This window comes from Oncorhynchus clarkii, chromosome 24 (genome assembly GCF_045791955.1).
Source record: "Oncorhynchus clarkii lewisi isolate Uvic-CL-2024 chromosome 24, UVic_Ocla_1.0, whole genome shotgun sequence".
Taxonomy (NCBI): Eukaryota; Metazoa; Chordata; class Actinopteri; order Salmoniformes; family Salmonidae; genus Oncorhynchus; species Oncorhynchus clarkii.
In genome coordinates, this window is record NC_092170.1 from 24,229,706 (window position 1) to 24,246,396 (window position 16,691).

At 42.8% G+C, this 16,691-nt stretch overlaps 1 protein-coding gene across 1 annotated transcript in view; it reads left to right on the forward strand.

The window, feature by feature from the left end:
- Window positions 1-16,691, forward strand: part of LOC139382191 (G protein-activated inward rectifier potassium channel 4-like) — a 33,401-nt gene that overhangs the window by 10,639 nt on the left and 6,071 nt on the right. The window contains exons 2-3 of the mRNA XM_071126058.1: window positions 1,338-1,420; window positions 5,601-6,474. Of these exons, the coding sequence (XP_070982159.1) occupies window positions 1,358-1,420; window positions 5,601-6,474 (937 nt within the window). The 5' untranslated portion in view covers window positions 1,338-1,357. The remainder of the gene's footprint in view (window positions 1-1,337; window positions 1,421-5,600; window positions 6,475-16,691) is intronic.

Below are 16,691 nucleotides of genomic sequence, written 5' to 3' on the forward strand. Positions count from 1 at the left end.
AGTTCATACTCTCTGTCACTCTATTGGTTTATTTTCAAACACCAGTGACCCTATCAGTTATTATGCTTTTATATAACTGAAAAGGTGTTGTTATGAAATTTCTGCTAAAATTAGTCCCTATCGATGTGCCCTCTCCGCCTCTCATATCTGTAGTTCTGACTTCCTGTATGTGTTATTTCATCCTATTGCCAAAATATTGTTTTTTCTTTTTTTTCCCTCTGTCAGTTTGAGTCATTGTAATTGATGTTTAAAAATAAAATTTCCAGCACTTTAAAATCAGATCACAGATACTGCAGTCTGTCACTAGATCACTGTATTACACCAACATACCTAAAATAGCAACAAAGAAACCTCATTTAGGGTTCGAAAGAAGTCTTCGAAACTACATCAAATCACCTTTCATAGTGTTACTTTATTTTGAAAAGCCAAAGAGCTATTATTGTAGTCACATGGGAAGTTTAAACAACAAAATTAAGGCTTTAAAATGTGCTGTGGACAGAATGTGAAAGGTCCAGGCTGGTGATCGTTGTGATTCAAGTAATGGTCAGCGTGTCCGTGCAGCATCAGGGCTTTTAACAGTTGGGTTGGTGTTCAGCCCAGGCAGCGTACTGGCACTGATGTGTTCTCCTCCACTCCTCCTCGGGGGGATAACAAAGGTTGAACACGGTAGCTACAGACAGCTGAGACTGCTTCACTCAGAGATTACAAATTAGCTAACAGAGTGATGCACATTTTGAACAGAGTCCCATTTCCCATGTGAGTTTAGAGATAATCCACACATTAGCATTCTGTGTTGGTGAGAAAGGTCTGTCTTATTATGATGAACTGAGAATCTGTTCTAATGTCCTCACTACTGACTTCACTGTCGTCACATATCACCTACTGTAGCATGGAGTAATGAATTCATTAATATACTGGCTATGTATTCTTATTGGCATGCTAGTATGGTTGTTGGAACATAGTGTTTTAGCCTAGATTTAACATGAAAATGGAGACCTGAGCAAGCATTGTTAGGATTCAGGCTCGCTGTTATTAGTGGCTACTATTCAAACAGATGACTGGCATAGTAGTATTGATTTCATTAAAGTGATTGACATGATATGTGTAGAAACCTATTTATTGCGGGGTTATCACGCAATGTAGTATTGACTACGCAGAATTTTCCTGATCCCGGATTGTTCCTGAGTGATCTTATGGGATGTTTTGTGAAAAATCCTCCATTGTTGAGAGTTGATTGATGCATAATTCTGAACATTAATGAAAGTGAAATGCTGAGTGGAGATAGTGTAGTGGAGATTCACAGTTTGTTGAACCACCACCTCCCTCTCTCCCCACAGGTGGTGAGCTCCACCTGAGGATGGCAGGAGATTCTCAAGTCCACATGGACCACGACATGGAGATAGGAGTCACACCCACAGCGGTAAGAACATGTTTTCCATACGCACATACAGCCCTCTCCCTCCCCCAATTGTCCTGTGTAACACTGCTGGGAGGTAGAGAGAGAGGGGGGGGGGCAGAGCAAGGAAGAGGGAAAGAAAGAGGGGGGGTGACAGATGGAAGTGTCTGGTGTAAGGGAAAAATATAAGGGGACGAGAGGGAACCATTGTGGATCATGAGTTTCCTATAAGAAGGGTGATCATGTGTGTGTGCCTGTCTGTCTCTGCAGAAGAGGATGGATGGATGGTTCATCCCACTACCATGGAGAGGATTGTGAGAAAACGACTCACACGTCCTGATAATGGATGGTGAAATAGTCCAGGTTATTTGTCTTCATTCCAGAGACGATTTCATTTATTCTTCCTAACCGAGTGTGGTGAGGCAAACCAACTGTGGAAAAATACCAGCACACAGCAATTGCTAATGAATTAGTTTATGAAGTGTCAGCACTGCGGACATCATTGACTCTGGGATGGCCAAACGTGGGCTCGCTGAACAACTGTAGCACTGTCTGTGATGGCTTCATCAGTCACTCAATTAGACATTTCTTCAACATTCTCAAATAGAAACAAAAAGGTCCAGTGTCAGGAGAACTTGCAATGCAGGACATTTAAAACATGTAGTGTGTTGAAGGTTTAAAAATGTCCATTCTAATCACATAATAATTCACATTTCCTGTTGCTGCAGGATTATTTTCCTGCTGTACAAACTGTTTCAAATTAAGATCCCACATATGTACAATTAAAGTCCTTGAGGAACCATAAACTGATCTTGTTGTAGGAGGGGGTCTAAAAGCTACCTTCTCCCAAGGAAATACATGTTGAAGTGACCCATGCGTTCTCCCAAACACAGGTCAAAGATCCCAATGTCATTGAGTGACTAATTGCTGTAATTGTCAATGGGTGTTGTCTTTCACTTCACTGTCAAACCTCTAATTACCGTAGAAAAAGATCTATATGTACAGAAATAAAGCAACATCTGATACATGGAATACTCTCCTAATGTGTGTGTACATAGAACTACAATGAAGAGACCCTAGATAGAATTTCAAACAGTAGCAATGTTTCCATTTAACTTGTCCAGTGATTTTCTTTGTCGACATTTAGAACATTTTCATAGAAAACAGATTCAACAATTGCCTGCTGCCTTGTGTTTATAAAAACAGCTGGCCGAAATTACGTCACACCTAAGAAAAAAACAACTGTGTTGAATACAAATTAAGTGGTTGATGTGTTTACATTACCCATTTAGGCAAATTGCGGATGAATAAATTGGTGAATAAATTGTATGCCCTCCCACCTATCTGTTTCATGTCTCAGGTAGGCCGCAAAAGCCAGCATGGATAGAATCCAGGAATTTACAAATATTTGCCATATTGTAATAATTCTCGTGTCAATGTATTGTCACAGTCCAGGCCATGGTGAAACTTACACTCCTGTAGATCTGACATAATTGGATGGGAAAACTTGTGTCCAGCAAATCAGAAAGCAAGTCGAAGCAAATCAGCCATTGTTGAAAGTCAGGACAAGGATCCTGCAAACAAACATCATTTTTATAGCTGAAAAAAATATTTATCAAGAGGTAGGCATTTAAAATGAAATGTGGAGTGGAGCTTCATAGTTATGTGTTGATATCACGTGCCCTGTGTATTCGTCAATCATAATTTATTTTAAAAAACATAATTCATAAAAATTAATAAAAATAATTAAACAAAATTTCCCCAATATCTTCTGCTTCCACTATACTTTGCAAAGATTTATTTTGGGCATTGCTTTGGTCGAATAAACCTGGGTCAAAGGAAACCTGCCAACAGTATTCAGATCTTAATTTAAATCATCTGCAGGACTATAGCATGCATTTTGAAGGATGTGTCTTTAATTTGAATTCCTTCAATCGGAGGCCATTATTTCAGTGTTGGAGCTGGTGCTGAATAATACTCAATACAGGATGTAAAGAAAAAGAGTAGTGTGGCAGTTTTGGATGTCAGGCCACTCTGGGGAGAGGGTGAGCAGTGAACACAGGTGCCTGATTAACACACTGATTTTGAGTATTAACACTCTGATTTTCAGAGGGCACAGGAGGGGCAACACCACTACGGCAATACCACATTTCAATTAACAACTGAGCTCGTCGTCTCCAACGATCAGGATACAGAGTGCCAATGTACCCTTGGCCTGTGTGTGCTGGGGGATAGAGTAGGAGCTGAGAGAGACGGGACAGTGGGGTGTTCCTATGTTCCTATCCAGACCTGCCAGTGTCCCATAGGGGGACACGAGGGACAGGGGAGGCACAGCTGTGGAGCCAGATCGCCTGGCTGGAGCTGGGCCAGCAGTGAGGAAGAAAGGCCCTGTACCCCGATGTTCTCTCTCTCCTTTTATTCCCTTTTTCCCCTTCCTTCTTCCTCCCACAGTCATGGCACACCATGTGCTTGGAGAGACACTCTCTCACACAATGTTAGGGGAGCAGTGCAGCTACAATCACTCAAGCACTCAAAAAAAACTAATGTAGACCTCCACATGTCTGGTTCATCCTTTTTAGCAATTTCCAAATGCCTGAAGGTACCACGTTCATCTGTACAAACAATAGTACGCAAGTATAAACACCATGGGACCACACAACCGTCATGCCGCTCAGGAAGGAGACGCATTCAGTCTCCTAGAGATGAACGTACTTTGGTTCGAAAAGTGCAAATCAATCCCAGAACATCAGCAAAGGACCTTGTGATGGTGCTGGAGGAAACAGGTACAAAGGTATCTATATCCACAGTAAAATGAGTCCTATGTCGATATAACCTGAAAGGCCGCTCAGCAAGGAAGAAGCCACTGCTCCAAATCCGCCATAAAAAAAGCCAGACTATGGTTTGCAACTGCACATGGGGACAAAGATTGTACTTTGAGAAATGTCCTCTTGTCTGATGATACAAAAATAGAACTGTTTGGCCATAATGACCATCGTTATGTTTGGAGGAAAAAGAGGGAGGCTTTCAAGCCGAAGAACAAAATCTCAATCGTGAAGGACGGGGGTGGCAGCATCATGTTGTGGGGGTGCTTTGCTGCAAGAGAGACGGGTGCACAAATTATATGGCATCATGAGGCAGGAAAACTATGTGGATATATTGAAGCAACATCTCAAGACATCAGTCAGGAAGTTAAAGCTTGGTCGCAAAAGGGGTCTTCCAAATGGTCAATGACCCCAAGCATACTTCCAAGGTTGTGGCAAAATGGCTTAAGGACAACAAAGTCAAGATATTGGAGTGGCCATCACAAAGCCCTGACCTCAATTCTATTGAAAATTTGTGGGCAGAATAAAAAGTGTGTGCGAGCAAGGAGGCCTACAATCCTGACTCAGTTACACCAGCTCTGTCAGGAGGAATGGGCCAAACTTCACCCAACTTGTGGAAGGCTACCTGAAAAGTTTTGCCAAAGTTAAACAATTTAAAGGCAATGCTACCTTATATTATACTAATTAAGTGTATGTAAACTTCTGACCCACTGGGAATGTGATGAAAGAAATCAAAGCTGAAATAAATCATTCTCTCTACTATTATTGCGACATTTCACATTCTTAAAATAAAGTGGTGATCCTAACTGACCTAAAACAGGGATTTTTTTTACAAGGATTAAATATCAGAAATGGTGAAAAACTGAGTTTAAATGTATTTGGCTAAGGTGTATGTAAACTTCTGACTTCAACTGTATCTGTAGCATTGACTTACAGTTTATTTGTGGTCAACGAGGGTAGCAGTTGAAGGTGGTTGAGGATGAATGCAAAGAAACTACTTAAAAGCTTTAGAATGTGTATTTTCTCATAATATAATGCACACATTGTAGCAGCAAGGGTAATATGAGGACATTTCACACATTTTAGCAACAGGGTAATGTGAGGAAATGTCACATATTGTAACAACAAGGGTAAAATGAGGACATTTCACACATTGTCGTAACAAGGGTAATATGAGGACATTGCACATGAATAGAGGCATACATTTTTGTTGACCTTTTGACCTGACCAGGAAAACAATGGCCTCTAGCAATAGACTGTAATGAGAGCACAGAGTTCTTCCTGAACAGGTCAGTCCTGGCTACACACGTGAACTTTTGAAGACGATGATAATGTGACCAACATCTCAGCAGAACTGTCTCTATTCCTCTCTGTCTCTCCAGGTGAAAAAGCTTCCCAAACACATGCGGGAGGCCCAAATCTCCACTGAGCGCACCCACCTCATCGCCGACCCCATCAAGAAGCCCCGACAACGCTACGTCCAGAAGGACGGCAAATGCAACGTTCACCACGGCAATGTGCAGGAAACCTACCGTTACCTTAGCGACCTGTTTACCACCCTGGTGGACCTGCGCTGGCGCTTCAGCCTTTTCATTTTCACTTTGGTCTATGTGGTCAATTGGCTGTTTTTCGGCCTGCTGTGGTACATCATCGCCCTGATCCGAGGGGATCTGTGGCACAGCGACGAGGAGGGCTGGACCCCCTGCGTAGAGAACCTCAACAGCTTCGTCTCTGCCTTCCTCTTCTCCATTGAGACGGAGACCACCATCGGCTACGGCTACCGCGTCATCACAGAGAAGTGCCCTGAGGGCATCATCCTGCTGCTGATCCAGGCCATCCTGGGCTCCATCGTCAATGCCATGATGGTGGGCTGCATGTTCGTGAAGATCTCCCAGCCAAAGAACCGTGCCGAGACGCTCATGTTCTCCCACAAGGCGGTGATCTCTGTGCGGGACAACAAGCTGTGTCTGATGTTCAGAGTCGGGGACCTGCGCAACTCCCACATCGTGGAGGCCTCCATCCGGGCCAAGCTGATCCGCTCACAGCAGACCAAGGAGGGGGAGTTCATCCCTCTCAACCAGACGGACATCAACATCGGTTTCGACACGGGAGACGACCGGCTCTTCCTGGTGTCCCCACTCATAATCTCCCACGAGATCAACGAGAAGAGCCCCTTTTGGGAGCTGTCCCAGGCCCAAATGGACAAGGAGGAGTTTGAGATTGTGGTCATCCTGGAGGGCATGGTTGAAGCTACAGGTACGTCCTCTTGAAACAAGGCTAATTGGTCAGCAGGACCCCTAGCCCATAGACCCTTCATGTAGACCTGAAATAATTTGATAGGCATAAGCAATATGGTAGCAGCTCCACCTTGTCTTCTGATAGGCTTGGTGGAATTGTCCAATCTTTTTGCACCTACACAAATGCATAGGGAGTAGGGGCTAGCTAGGGGTTGTTTCTGGATTGGGCCTTGGTCAATTCCATTTTAACTATTGTCTGTTCAGTTAATCCATTGAGGTTCTTCATATTCATTGATATTGTAATATCTTTCATTCTACAAACCAGACAATTTCAAACCCATACAAACACAATTTCTAGAGGCACCATGTGGTACGGATCTGCATATAATAAATATATTCACCAACTCAATATGGCTGTTATAAGTTTCATAAGACCATTAAAAAAATAGAAACAACACTTTTTGAGAGCATAGGTGTCACGTTGGTATAAAGGGTCGACAGGGAGGCACAGGAATGTGTAACAGGGGTTTTTATTTACCCAAATTACAGCGTGCCATGTACAGGCACGGGGACAAAGACCAAACAAACACTATAAAAATACGCAATCGCACAATGATTATCACATGGGACGAGACCCGTAATCATCTGCACAATACACGTCGGACGAAAGCCAAAACATCACAGCACAGGTACTCACACGACCAACGGACATTGGAACAATAATCGACAGGACAATGGTGAACAAAGGGCACACTTATACAATCAAATGGGAATAGGGATCAGGTGTGCGTAATGACATTTCCGGAGGGATCCATGACAATAGGTTATATATCTTGTTGCCATGACCTTCCTTGTAATTTTCTACAAAGATAAATTACCACAAAAAAAACAGTGGGTAGGGTCTTTATTAGGAAGGTTGTTACAGTTATGCATATGTTTCCACATCCACACTTAGGCCCACATCTACCCTATGTTGGTGTATCAGAGAGACCTCTTTGAGATGTTTGTTCCAAAAAGGAAAGAACATTAGCTGCCTACGCTGGTCTGTGTTTGGGGAGAGGCTGTCTGTATTTGGGGAGAGGCGGTGTAATGATGAAAGCAATCGCTCCAGGGGGGTTTCAGACAGTACTGGCCTGGCCAAAGCATTATTAGTGCCTTCTCTTCTCTGGATAGTTACCAAAAACACAAAAACACCGTTTTATACAGATGTCTAAGGATAAGAAGATTTCACTTTTTTTCTCTTGCAACATTTAAATTCAAGCTGTAAAATACCTATCCTATGCCTAATGAGGGGCAGATGCCGAAGTTGCGTCCCAGAGACTTTTTAATTAATTGCATTCACGAGATCCCCCAGCTAGCTTCCTGATAGCCTTGGAAATCCTTGTATGGAATATTGATTGAGGAAATCTGCTTATTTATCATAGTAGCAGAGGGAATGTAGACACTTGTAGAGTCCTGGCTTCCTTATTTGCTTGTCCTAATATATTCCTGTGGTGTATTATTTCACTCATAAACACTGTACGTGCAAGCCTTACGCATCGTATACTGGCAGGTTATAATGCACTAATCTAAATATGATACATTATACGGGTCACTTGCTTATTTTATTCAGTAGGGTCATGTTTTTTCTTCCTTGTGAATGTTAATTTTTTTTAAAGAAAGGAGAAACAAGGCACTCTTTGTGTAATTACAATGCCTTTATTTGCATGGCATGTTCAATGGAATAAGACTCCTGAACAGGTACTATTTGCAATGTGTCGTCCCCCCCCAACCCCTCTTTTGCGTTGCTGCTACTTTGCTTATCATCTATGCATAGTTACTTTAACTAGACATTCATGTACATATTACCTCAATTAGCCCAACTATCCGGTTTCCCCGCACATTGGCTACCAGGACTATTTGCAATGTGTCCCACCACCCCCCACCCGCCATCCCCCTCTTTTACGCTGGTACTTTCTGTTAATCATCTATGCATAGTCATTTTAACTATACCTACATGTACATATTACCTAAATTAGCCCAACTAACCGGTGCCCCCGCACATTGACTCTGTACCGGTACCACCTGTATATAGCCTTGCTTCTGTTATTTTCACTGTCATTTTACATTTTTTGAATTTCTTTACTTATCTGTTGTTTACCTAATATCTATATTTTTACTTAAAAATTGCACTGTTGGTTAGGGCTTGTAAGTAAGCGTTTCACTGTAAGGTCTACCTAAACCTGTTGTATTCGGCGCACGTGACAAATAAACTATGATTTGATTTGAACAAATATTTTAAAACTCTGACATGTTTCGGCAGTATGGCCTTCGTCAGGGAGTACAAAGTTACAATGACACAATTATATTTTTGTACTACTTGATGGCTGAGCCCAAAGGCCTGCAGATGGCGATATTGAGTCGTTTCATCTTACCGTCCCCAAAGGAAATGAATGCAGCCTGCTATACATTCGTATCCCCATGGACCGGTTTGTATATAAAACATTCTCCATTCAGGCTGCAAAGGTGTCGATTTCATCATTAACTCGATTTAATGGAGAGAAGTTGAAAAAAAGTTGGAAAATCTTTTTTTTAAGACATTTAACAGTATAATCTGTTTGTAACTCCACTCACTACTTGTGAGTATAGTCTGTTTGCTTGTGTTGTTGATCTTGGCTAGCTTAATGTTCCGATAGGTAGCTAGCTAGCTAGCACTCACTCATGTGGCTGCTAGCACCTTAATGAAAAGGGACATGAGGGAAGCTCTACAATATCGTGTTTTTAGAAGTAGAGAGAACTCTCGGGAGCAGGCAATGTTGAAAGTCATATTTAGACGCATACTTTTCTTAAATATAGTTTTGTAATTGACAACATCAAGCAGACAACAAGAAAATTGTGTTTGAAAGTGGCAAGGATTTAGCTGTGAGACTATTTATGTAACCTAGGTAACCACATGTAACCACAAGAGGACAAGCACATTAGTGGCTAGTTTCTTCAACAGTGAATAGGTGACTCCGGGATGCTGGCCTTCTAGGCAGAGTTGGAAAGAAAAAGCCATTTCTCAGACTGGACAATAAAAAGAAAAGATTAAGATGGGCAAAAGAACACAGGGGAACTCTGAGACTGGTGTTTTGCGGGTACTATTTAATGAAGCTGCCAGTTGAGGACTTGTCTGTTTCTCAAACTAGACACTAATGTACTTTTCCTCTTGCTCAGTTGTGCACTGGGGTCTCCCACTCCTCTTTCTATTCTGGTTAGAGCCAGTTTGTGCTGTTCTGTGAATAATGGGTCTCTGTACACCTGTGTAAATATTCCATTAAAAATCAGCCATTTCCAGTTACAATAGTCATTTACAACATTAACAATGTCATCACTGTATTTATGATCAATTTTATGTTCTTTTAATGGACAAAATATGTGTTTTTCTTTCAAAAACAAGGGCATTTCTAAGTGACCCCAAACTTTTGAACGGTAGTGTACGTATTAGTATTCTTATATACAGTAGAAATAGGATGGGAGCTGTGCTACAAGTTAAAAGTCTTTAAAAAATGTAAAAATAAACATGCTTTTTGCCTGAGTACCCTCTTGCGGCAGAGCATTTCACAATGGCATGGCTCTATAATTAACTGAGCAACTCATTAAATATGTTTTGGTTTGGGTACAGTGAAGAAACCCATTGTGGTATGTCTGTTTGAAGTGTATGCAGGTAGCCTATTGGTTAAAAGGTTTGGGCCAGTAACTGAAAATTGTTGGTTTGAATCTCTGAGCAGACTAGGTGGAAAATGTGTCGATGTGCCCTTGAGCAAGACTCTTAACTATCACGCCCTGATCTGGAGTCGCCCATTATCCCGTGTACTTATACCTGTGTTCTCTATTTGTCTGTTGACAGTTTGTCTTGTTTGTCAAGCTTACCAGCGTGTGTCCTGTCAGCTCCTGTTTTTCCCAGCCTCTCTTTTTCTCACCCTCCTGGTTTTTGACCCTTGCCTGTTCTGACCCTGAACCCGCCCGCCTGACCACTCTGCCTGCCTCTGACCCTGAGCCAACCTGCTGTCTTGTATCTTTGCCCCTATCTGAATTTCCGACTTCTGCCTGACCTGACCCTGAGCCTGCCTGCTGTCCGGTACCTTAGCTCTGTTGCTGTAATAAACTCTGCTTGCCCGCCCCCCTCCCGGAATGCTTTAATGGAGAGTCGGGCACCTGTCAGGCGTTTCTAGCTCAGTGTGCCCTCATTTTCGAGCTTCAGCCCTCCTCCTTCCTATCAGGCTATCTTGGAGAGATCCATCTCATTACGCTGATGCCCGGGATGACTCTCACCTGGGATACTGCTGTATGGGAATATATGTGTTAGTCTGGAGGAATTCTTGACAGAGATTAAGAAGGTTTTTCACTCCCCGTTCTCCAGGAGAGAAGCTGCACGGAGGCTAATCCAGCATTGGTAGGGCTCCTGCAGTGTGGCTGACTATGCTGTGGATTTGCGCACGTTAGCAGTGGAGAATGCTTGGAACCAGAAAGCACTGTTTGATATGTTCCTGCACTTCGTTTTGGAGGAGGTCAAGTACGAGTTTGCTGCTTGGGAGTTACCTATGGATCTCGATTCCCTCATCGCTTTGACCATCTGAATCGATGGGCGACTACGGGAACAACGGAGGGAGAGGAAATTCGATTTTTCACGCCCAGGGAACCCACCTTGCCTCCAAGTCAACCCGGAAGCTCCCTGTCTCATTGCAGAGAGGACCAAAGTCTTCCTGACCTGCCCCGAGGGTCACCGCTTCCTGAGCCTATGCCACTAGGCAGAGCTGGGCTGTCACCAGCGGAACGGCAATACAGGATTGACACAAAGAGTTGTCTGTATTGGGGGACTCTTGGTCATTTCGTATCCTCTTGTCCTCTAAAGAAGCCAGGCTCACCGGTAGGAGCAAGGACTCTGGTGGGCTAAATGGAGGACTTCCTGCTTCCCCTGCTCACACCCCTTTTCATGCCATTCTGCTGTGGGGAGACCAGTCCAAATCTCTCTGGGTTCTCATTGACTCTGGGGTAGACAATACTTTTTTGGACGCTACCCTGTGTCCGAGCTGAACATCCCCACTCAGCCCCTCTCCATTCCCATGGATGTTAGAGCACTGGACGGGCGCTCTATAGGCCGAGTCACCCACAACAACAATCCCATCCACCTACGGATATCAGGGAACCACAGCGAGGCTATCCAGTTCCTGCTCATCAAGTCCCCTCTGATTCCCATGATATTGGGATTATCCTGGCTCCAATGACACAATCCCCTCATTAACTGGTCTACTGGTGCTATCATGTGCTGGAGCCCGTTCTGCCACGGCCATTGCCTGAAGTCTGCACAACCTGCCCGGGACGTCTTCCTGGGGGTTCGAAAGGTGCCCCAGACATCTCAGCCATTCCTGCGGAGCACCAGGACCTCTGGGAGGTGTTCAGCAAGGCCCGGGCCACGTCGCTTCCGCCCCACTGATCCTATGACTGCAGGATTGACCTTCTATCTAGCACCATGCCTCCCCGGGGAAGTCTGTACTCTCTTTCGGGACCGGAGACCAAGGCTATGGATACCTACATTGGGGACTCCCTAGCTGATGGATTTATCCGTCCCTCTTCCTCTCCCGCCGGAGCAGGCTTCTTCTTCATAGAGAAAATGGACAAGACCCTAGCCCAATCTGAGCAAATGGGGGACAAGGGCCTTGGTCAGGGAGGTGACTAAGAACCTGATGGTCACTCTGACAGAGCTCTAGAGTCCTTCTGCGGAGATGGGAGCAAAGTACAGAGAAATCCTTGATGAATACCTGCTCCAGAGTGCTCAGGACCTCAGACTGGGATGAAGGTTCACATTCCAACAGGACAATGACACTAAGCACACAGCCAAGACAACGAAGGAGTGGCTTCGGGACAAGTCTATGAATGTCCTTAAATGGCCCAGCTAGAGCCCGGACTTGAACCTGATCAAACATCTCGATCAAACATTTCTAGAGAGATCTGAAAATAGCTGTGCATCCAACCTGACAGAGCTTGAGAGGATTTGCAGAGAAGAATGGGAGAAACTGTAGCATCATACCCAAGAAGACTCGAGGCTGTAATCGTTGCCAAAGGTGCTTCAACAAAGTACTGAGTAAAGGGTCTGAATACTTATGTAAATGTGATATTTCCGTTTATTTTTATTTTTAATAGATTTGCAAACATTTCTAAAAAACAGTCTTTGCTTCGTCATTATTGGGTATTGTGTGTAGATTGATGAGGGGGGAAAAACGATTTAATCAAATTTAGAATTTAGATAATGCTGTAACGTAATAACGTGGAAAAAATCAAGGGGTCTGAATACTTTCTGAATGCTCTGTATCTCTCCCCATCTTGTAAATACAGTGTAAATGCAGTGACTACAAGAAATACATAGTAGCACAATTAGGAATATTTTCATCGGTGGACAGAGGATTTTCAGTTTACGTTTCATCTTCCCCTATTTTTAAAATACAGAAATCTCCAACCTCTAATTTGATCTGGCACGGCTTTTCATGCATCTGAACATTTCTGCTCTAGTTCTTTTAGGATTTTTATTTATTTCATTTTTCTTCCCATACCACAAGTAGTCAACCCTCACACTCACACCGTGCCTGATGCCTAGACTCAGGCAGTAAATCGCATCGCTTTCCTCTTGACCAGTAGGAGCATGCCACGATGGGCCCATGTCGTCATGTCAATCACTGGTCATTGAGTAATCCCTCCTCCACTATGTCATGATACTAAAGGGATCTTACACAAGCAATCACAAGCGTTTCTCACAGGAATTAACAGAAGGACCTCTCCTGACCTGGGAATTGTGGCCTTCAACCATTTTGCATTAAATGTTGTTCATCTGCAGGAGAGGAAATCAATATGGCCGGCTCTTGCTAATGACATTGATTTTGTGGACTTTGTGTAAATTACAAAGTACTGCATCTGACGAATGGCCCAATTGATCAGTCATCTTGGTGTCGGCTATAAGCCAGAGAAAGCATAAGCCTACAACTCTCACTGTTGGATCGAAGCCCACAGTACCTGGACTGGGTAATGATAGCTCACTTTCGATTCGTTACTCAGAGTTAACAACCAGTGGATGTATTATAAGGTCAAAGACACCATTACAGTAACCCCCATGCTGCAGCAACTTTTGAATTTATGTCCACACTTGTCATTATAAATGTATGAGTTTGTTATTCTGCTCTATTATGGCTAGATAGCTTCTAGATGGGGTACATTCTCTGCTGTAGTGCTAAATTACTAGGCTTGTACTGTAGTTAATGTGCTGTTGACAAAATCGTAATGATTTTGATTAATAGTGGAATCATCTGGATGGTTCGTGGGATCCATTCCTATAGCCAAGCCGAGGGCATGCTAAACAGCCCCCAATGCAAAACACATATCCATCTCTTGAAGTACAGTAAACTGCCCTTTTCATGTACCATTTTTGCACCGTGGACATGTATAGCCCTGCAGCAAGCATCTGATTGCATAAGCATAATCTAATTGACAAAAATAAAATCTGACATTTGCTTATATCACTGACAACCTACCACCCTGAAGATAAAAAAACACTGAGTCAGCCACTTATACCACTGACAAATGTAATTTCTCTCACCTTGAGCATTTCAGATAATTAGAAAACAAGATGATGATTTATCTTGTCAAATAACATTATATCCATGTCTTTGTCAATGCAACAGCAACAGATATAAAGGGAATACATCAAATGGTCTTGTAAGATACTCTGATTATCATTCTCTCAGCACATTATTAATATGTCAGTACACTGTTTATTAGAACCTGCTTCAAATACAGTATCACAAATCAACATCTTATGAGACCCTCTACCATTTACAATTCAAGCCTAGCTAAGCGAATACGCTTATTTTTTAATCCTCCTTGACAAACTGAGCAGAAAACACACATCGGCAGGTATTGCAATTTACAAGAGAAAACAGGGTGTTTTGTGTCCCCGTGCAGCCTGCATCGTGTTACCAGCCGTCATTGTGTGTGTGTGTGTGTGTGTGTGTGTGTGTGTGTGTGTGTGTGTGTGTGTGTGTGTGTGTGTGTGTGTGTGTGTGTGTGTATGTATGTGTGTGTGTGTGTGTGTATGTGTGTGTGTGTGTGTGTGTGTGTGTGTGTGTGTGTGTGTGTGTGTGTGTGTGTCACTGTCGTACCGGACACCCCCGCAGCCCCTGCACGGCAGGTGGGCCCACGGGCCTATCATCAACGTCTATTATTATTTTGTTTTTTAAATCATTTTGATAGTAACCCTACAAGAAGTCATTCATAAAACTTTTTAATGTCCATATGTACTAGGAAGCTGTGTGTTTGTTTCTTGGGCTTCAGGAATGTGACTGGAAAAGTGCCTTAGGCCTTGAAAGTGATTTTTTTCATTTTCAGACTGAGAGCCTAATGCTTCTTAGATAGTTCTTTATGATGTTTTGTTTAGAAAACAATCTCCCCATAGAAGTTACAGGGATGGTGAAAACAGCAGGATTGCAGTAGCACCATCAGGGAAACTGGGTAGAAGGGAGTTGTGCTTCAAATACGGTAGTTTTGCAACATTTTTAATTGAGCATCTCGTCCTCTTTAATTGCTGGCCTCAACACGTTATGGAAAGAGATAAACTGTATAGGAAGCTCTGGGGACAGGTCGTCTGGACACGGGACAGCCAATAAATTAACAGATGCAAGGAGGTTATCATACTTAGCGAACAACAGTTCTTGAGGGCTTGATTTCATTCAAACTGGTGAATCGGTGTTTGAATTGTGTGGTTGCAAATATCAATAGTCCCTTATCTCTGGTATATCTTGGGATGCATTATTCCACACTAAGTTAAAATTGTGTGTAGTGCAATGGACATAGGCCTATAATGTCTCAGGAAAGACTCTCTGGGTTGGCAAGACTCAGTATAGAAAACAGTCTTGCGCACAACCTGGACCTTTAACCAGTGGTGAAAACATTTGCACACAAAAAAGCAAGTTGGATTTAATTTAATGTAATTTAAATTACCTTGATTATTGCAGCCCATTTGTGTAGGCTATTAATTAGCCAGACAAAACCCGCTAAATTCAACAATAAATAGTGGTCGAAAATATAATCAAGCCGACTACTTTTTTCCACAGTTAGGCTATTTGATATGTCATTTTTATAAAACGTTTATAAATAGCAGCTAAATAGCAGCTAAATATGGTATATAAAGTAGCTATAGATAGTACACATTATAATGAAACAATCCCTAGTAAGCTAATGTTTTGAGGGTGGACTGACTATATTATTTGGTCCAGAGAAACTGTGTTACCCAGTGCTGTGTGTGCATGTGTGCCCGCGTACAAGCGTTCCATAGTGTCAGCTGAACTCACTGCAGCACACACACAGCTCTTTAGATAAAAATAGCCAGAGGAACCCTGGCCTTGAGGTGATGGACAGTGTTTTTAAGGGGACAGAAACACATTCCAGTGTTCTATTGACTCCCAGGCTTAAGAGGGATCCAGGTCCAGTATGTGGGTGAATGGGCTCTGTTGTGCTGCTGCTGGATGCTAAATGAATGCTGCAGAGAGGTGACATCTCTCTCCCACACATGCCTCTTCAAGCTTGATGGCCCTGAGAAGTGACTGTGGATGGGGATGGAGAGGAGGGGTGGGAGGGGTGTGTAGAGACCCCCGTGGCGTAGTGTTATAAAAGTCCATGGATTGTTCCAATCCCAACTCTGAGAAGTGCTGTTGAAAAACGGTGGTGAACAACATGCACTGGTTTACTTCAAAGTCATTTTTTGAAATGTGGAATATACAGTATTTTTGTGTTTAATCACAAATAAGAATGCCCTGCTGATAATGATGTAGCTAGTGCTACGCCCAAAGACCCTAGTCATCAAAGAGCTTCCTGTTGTGTTTATTGTTGCCTACATGCACTGCTGTTGTTTTTAATGTTCTCAGAAGAGTTGGGGGATGAAACAATTTCCCCTTATTTATAGACCAAATATGCCTGTTTTATTCCTTTATCCAACATCTTTGTTGTTGTGTAAATGTTGAAATCTATATAAAGATGTCCTTGGGTATGCATCACTTTAAAAGAGAGAAGAAACTTAGTCCTAGGGATATGAAAGGGAGGGAGGGTGGGGAGAGAGATAAAATACAGTTTTGTCTGTTTACTGAACATTCTTCCCCAATATCTCTCCTTCTGTGCGATTTCAAAGAAGAGCACGTCAAACTTAAAAAATAATTACTAACAGATTCATGAATA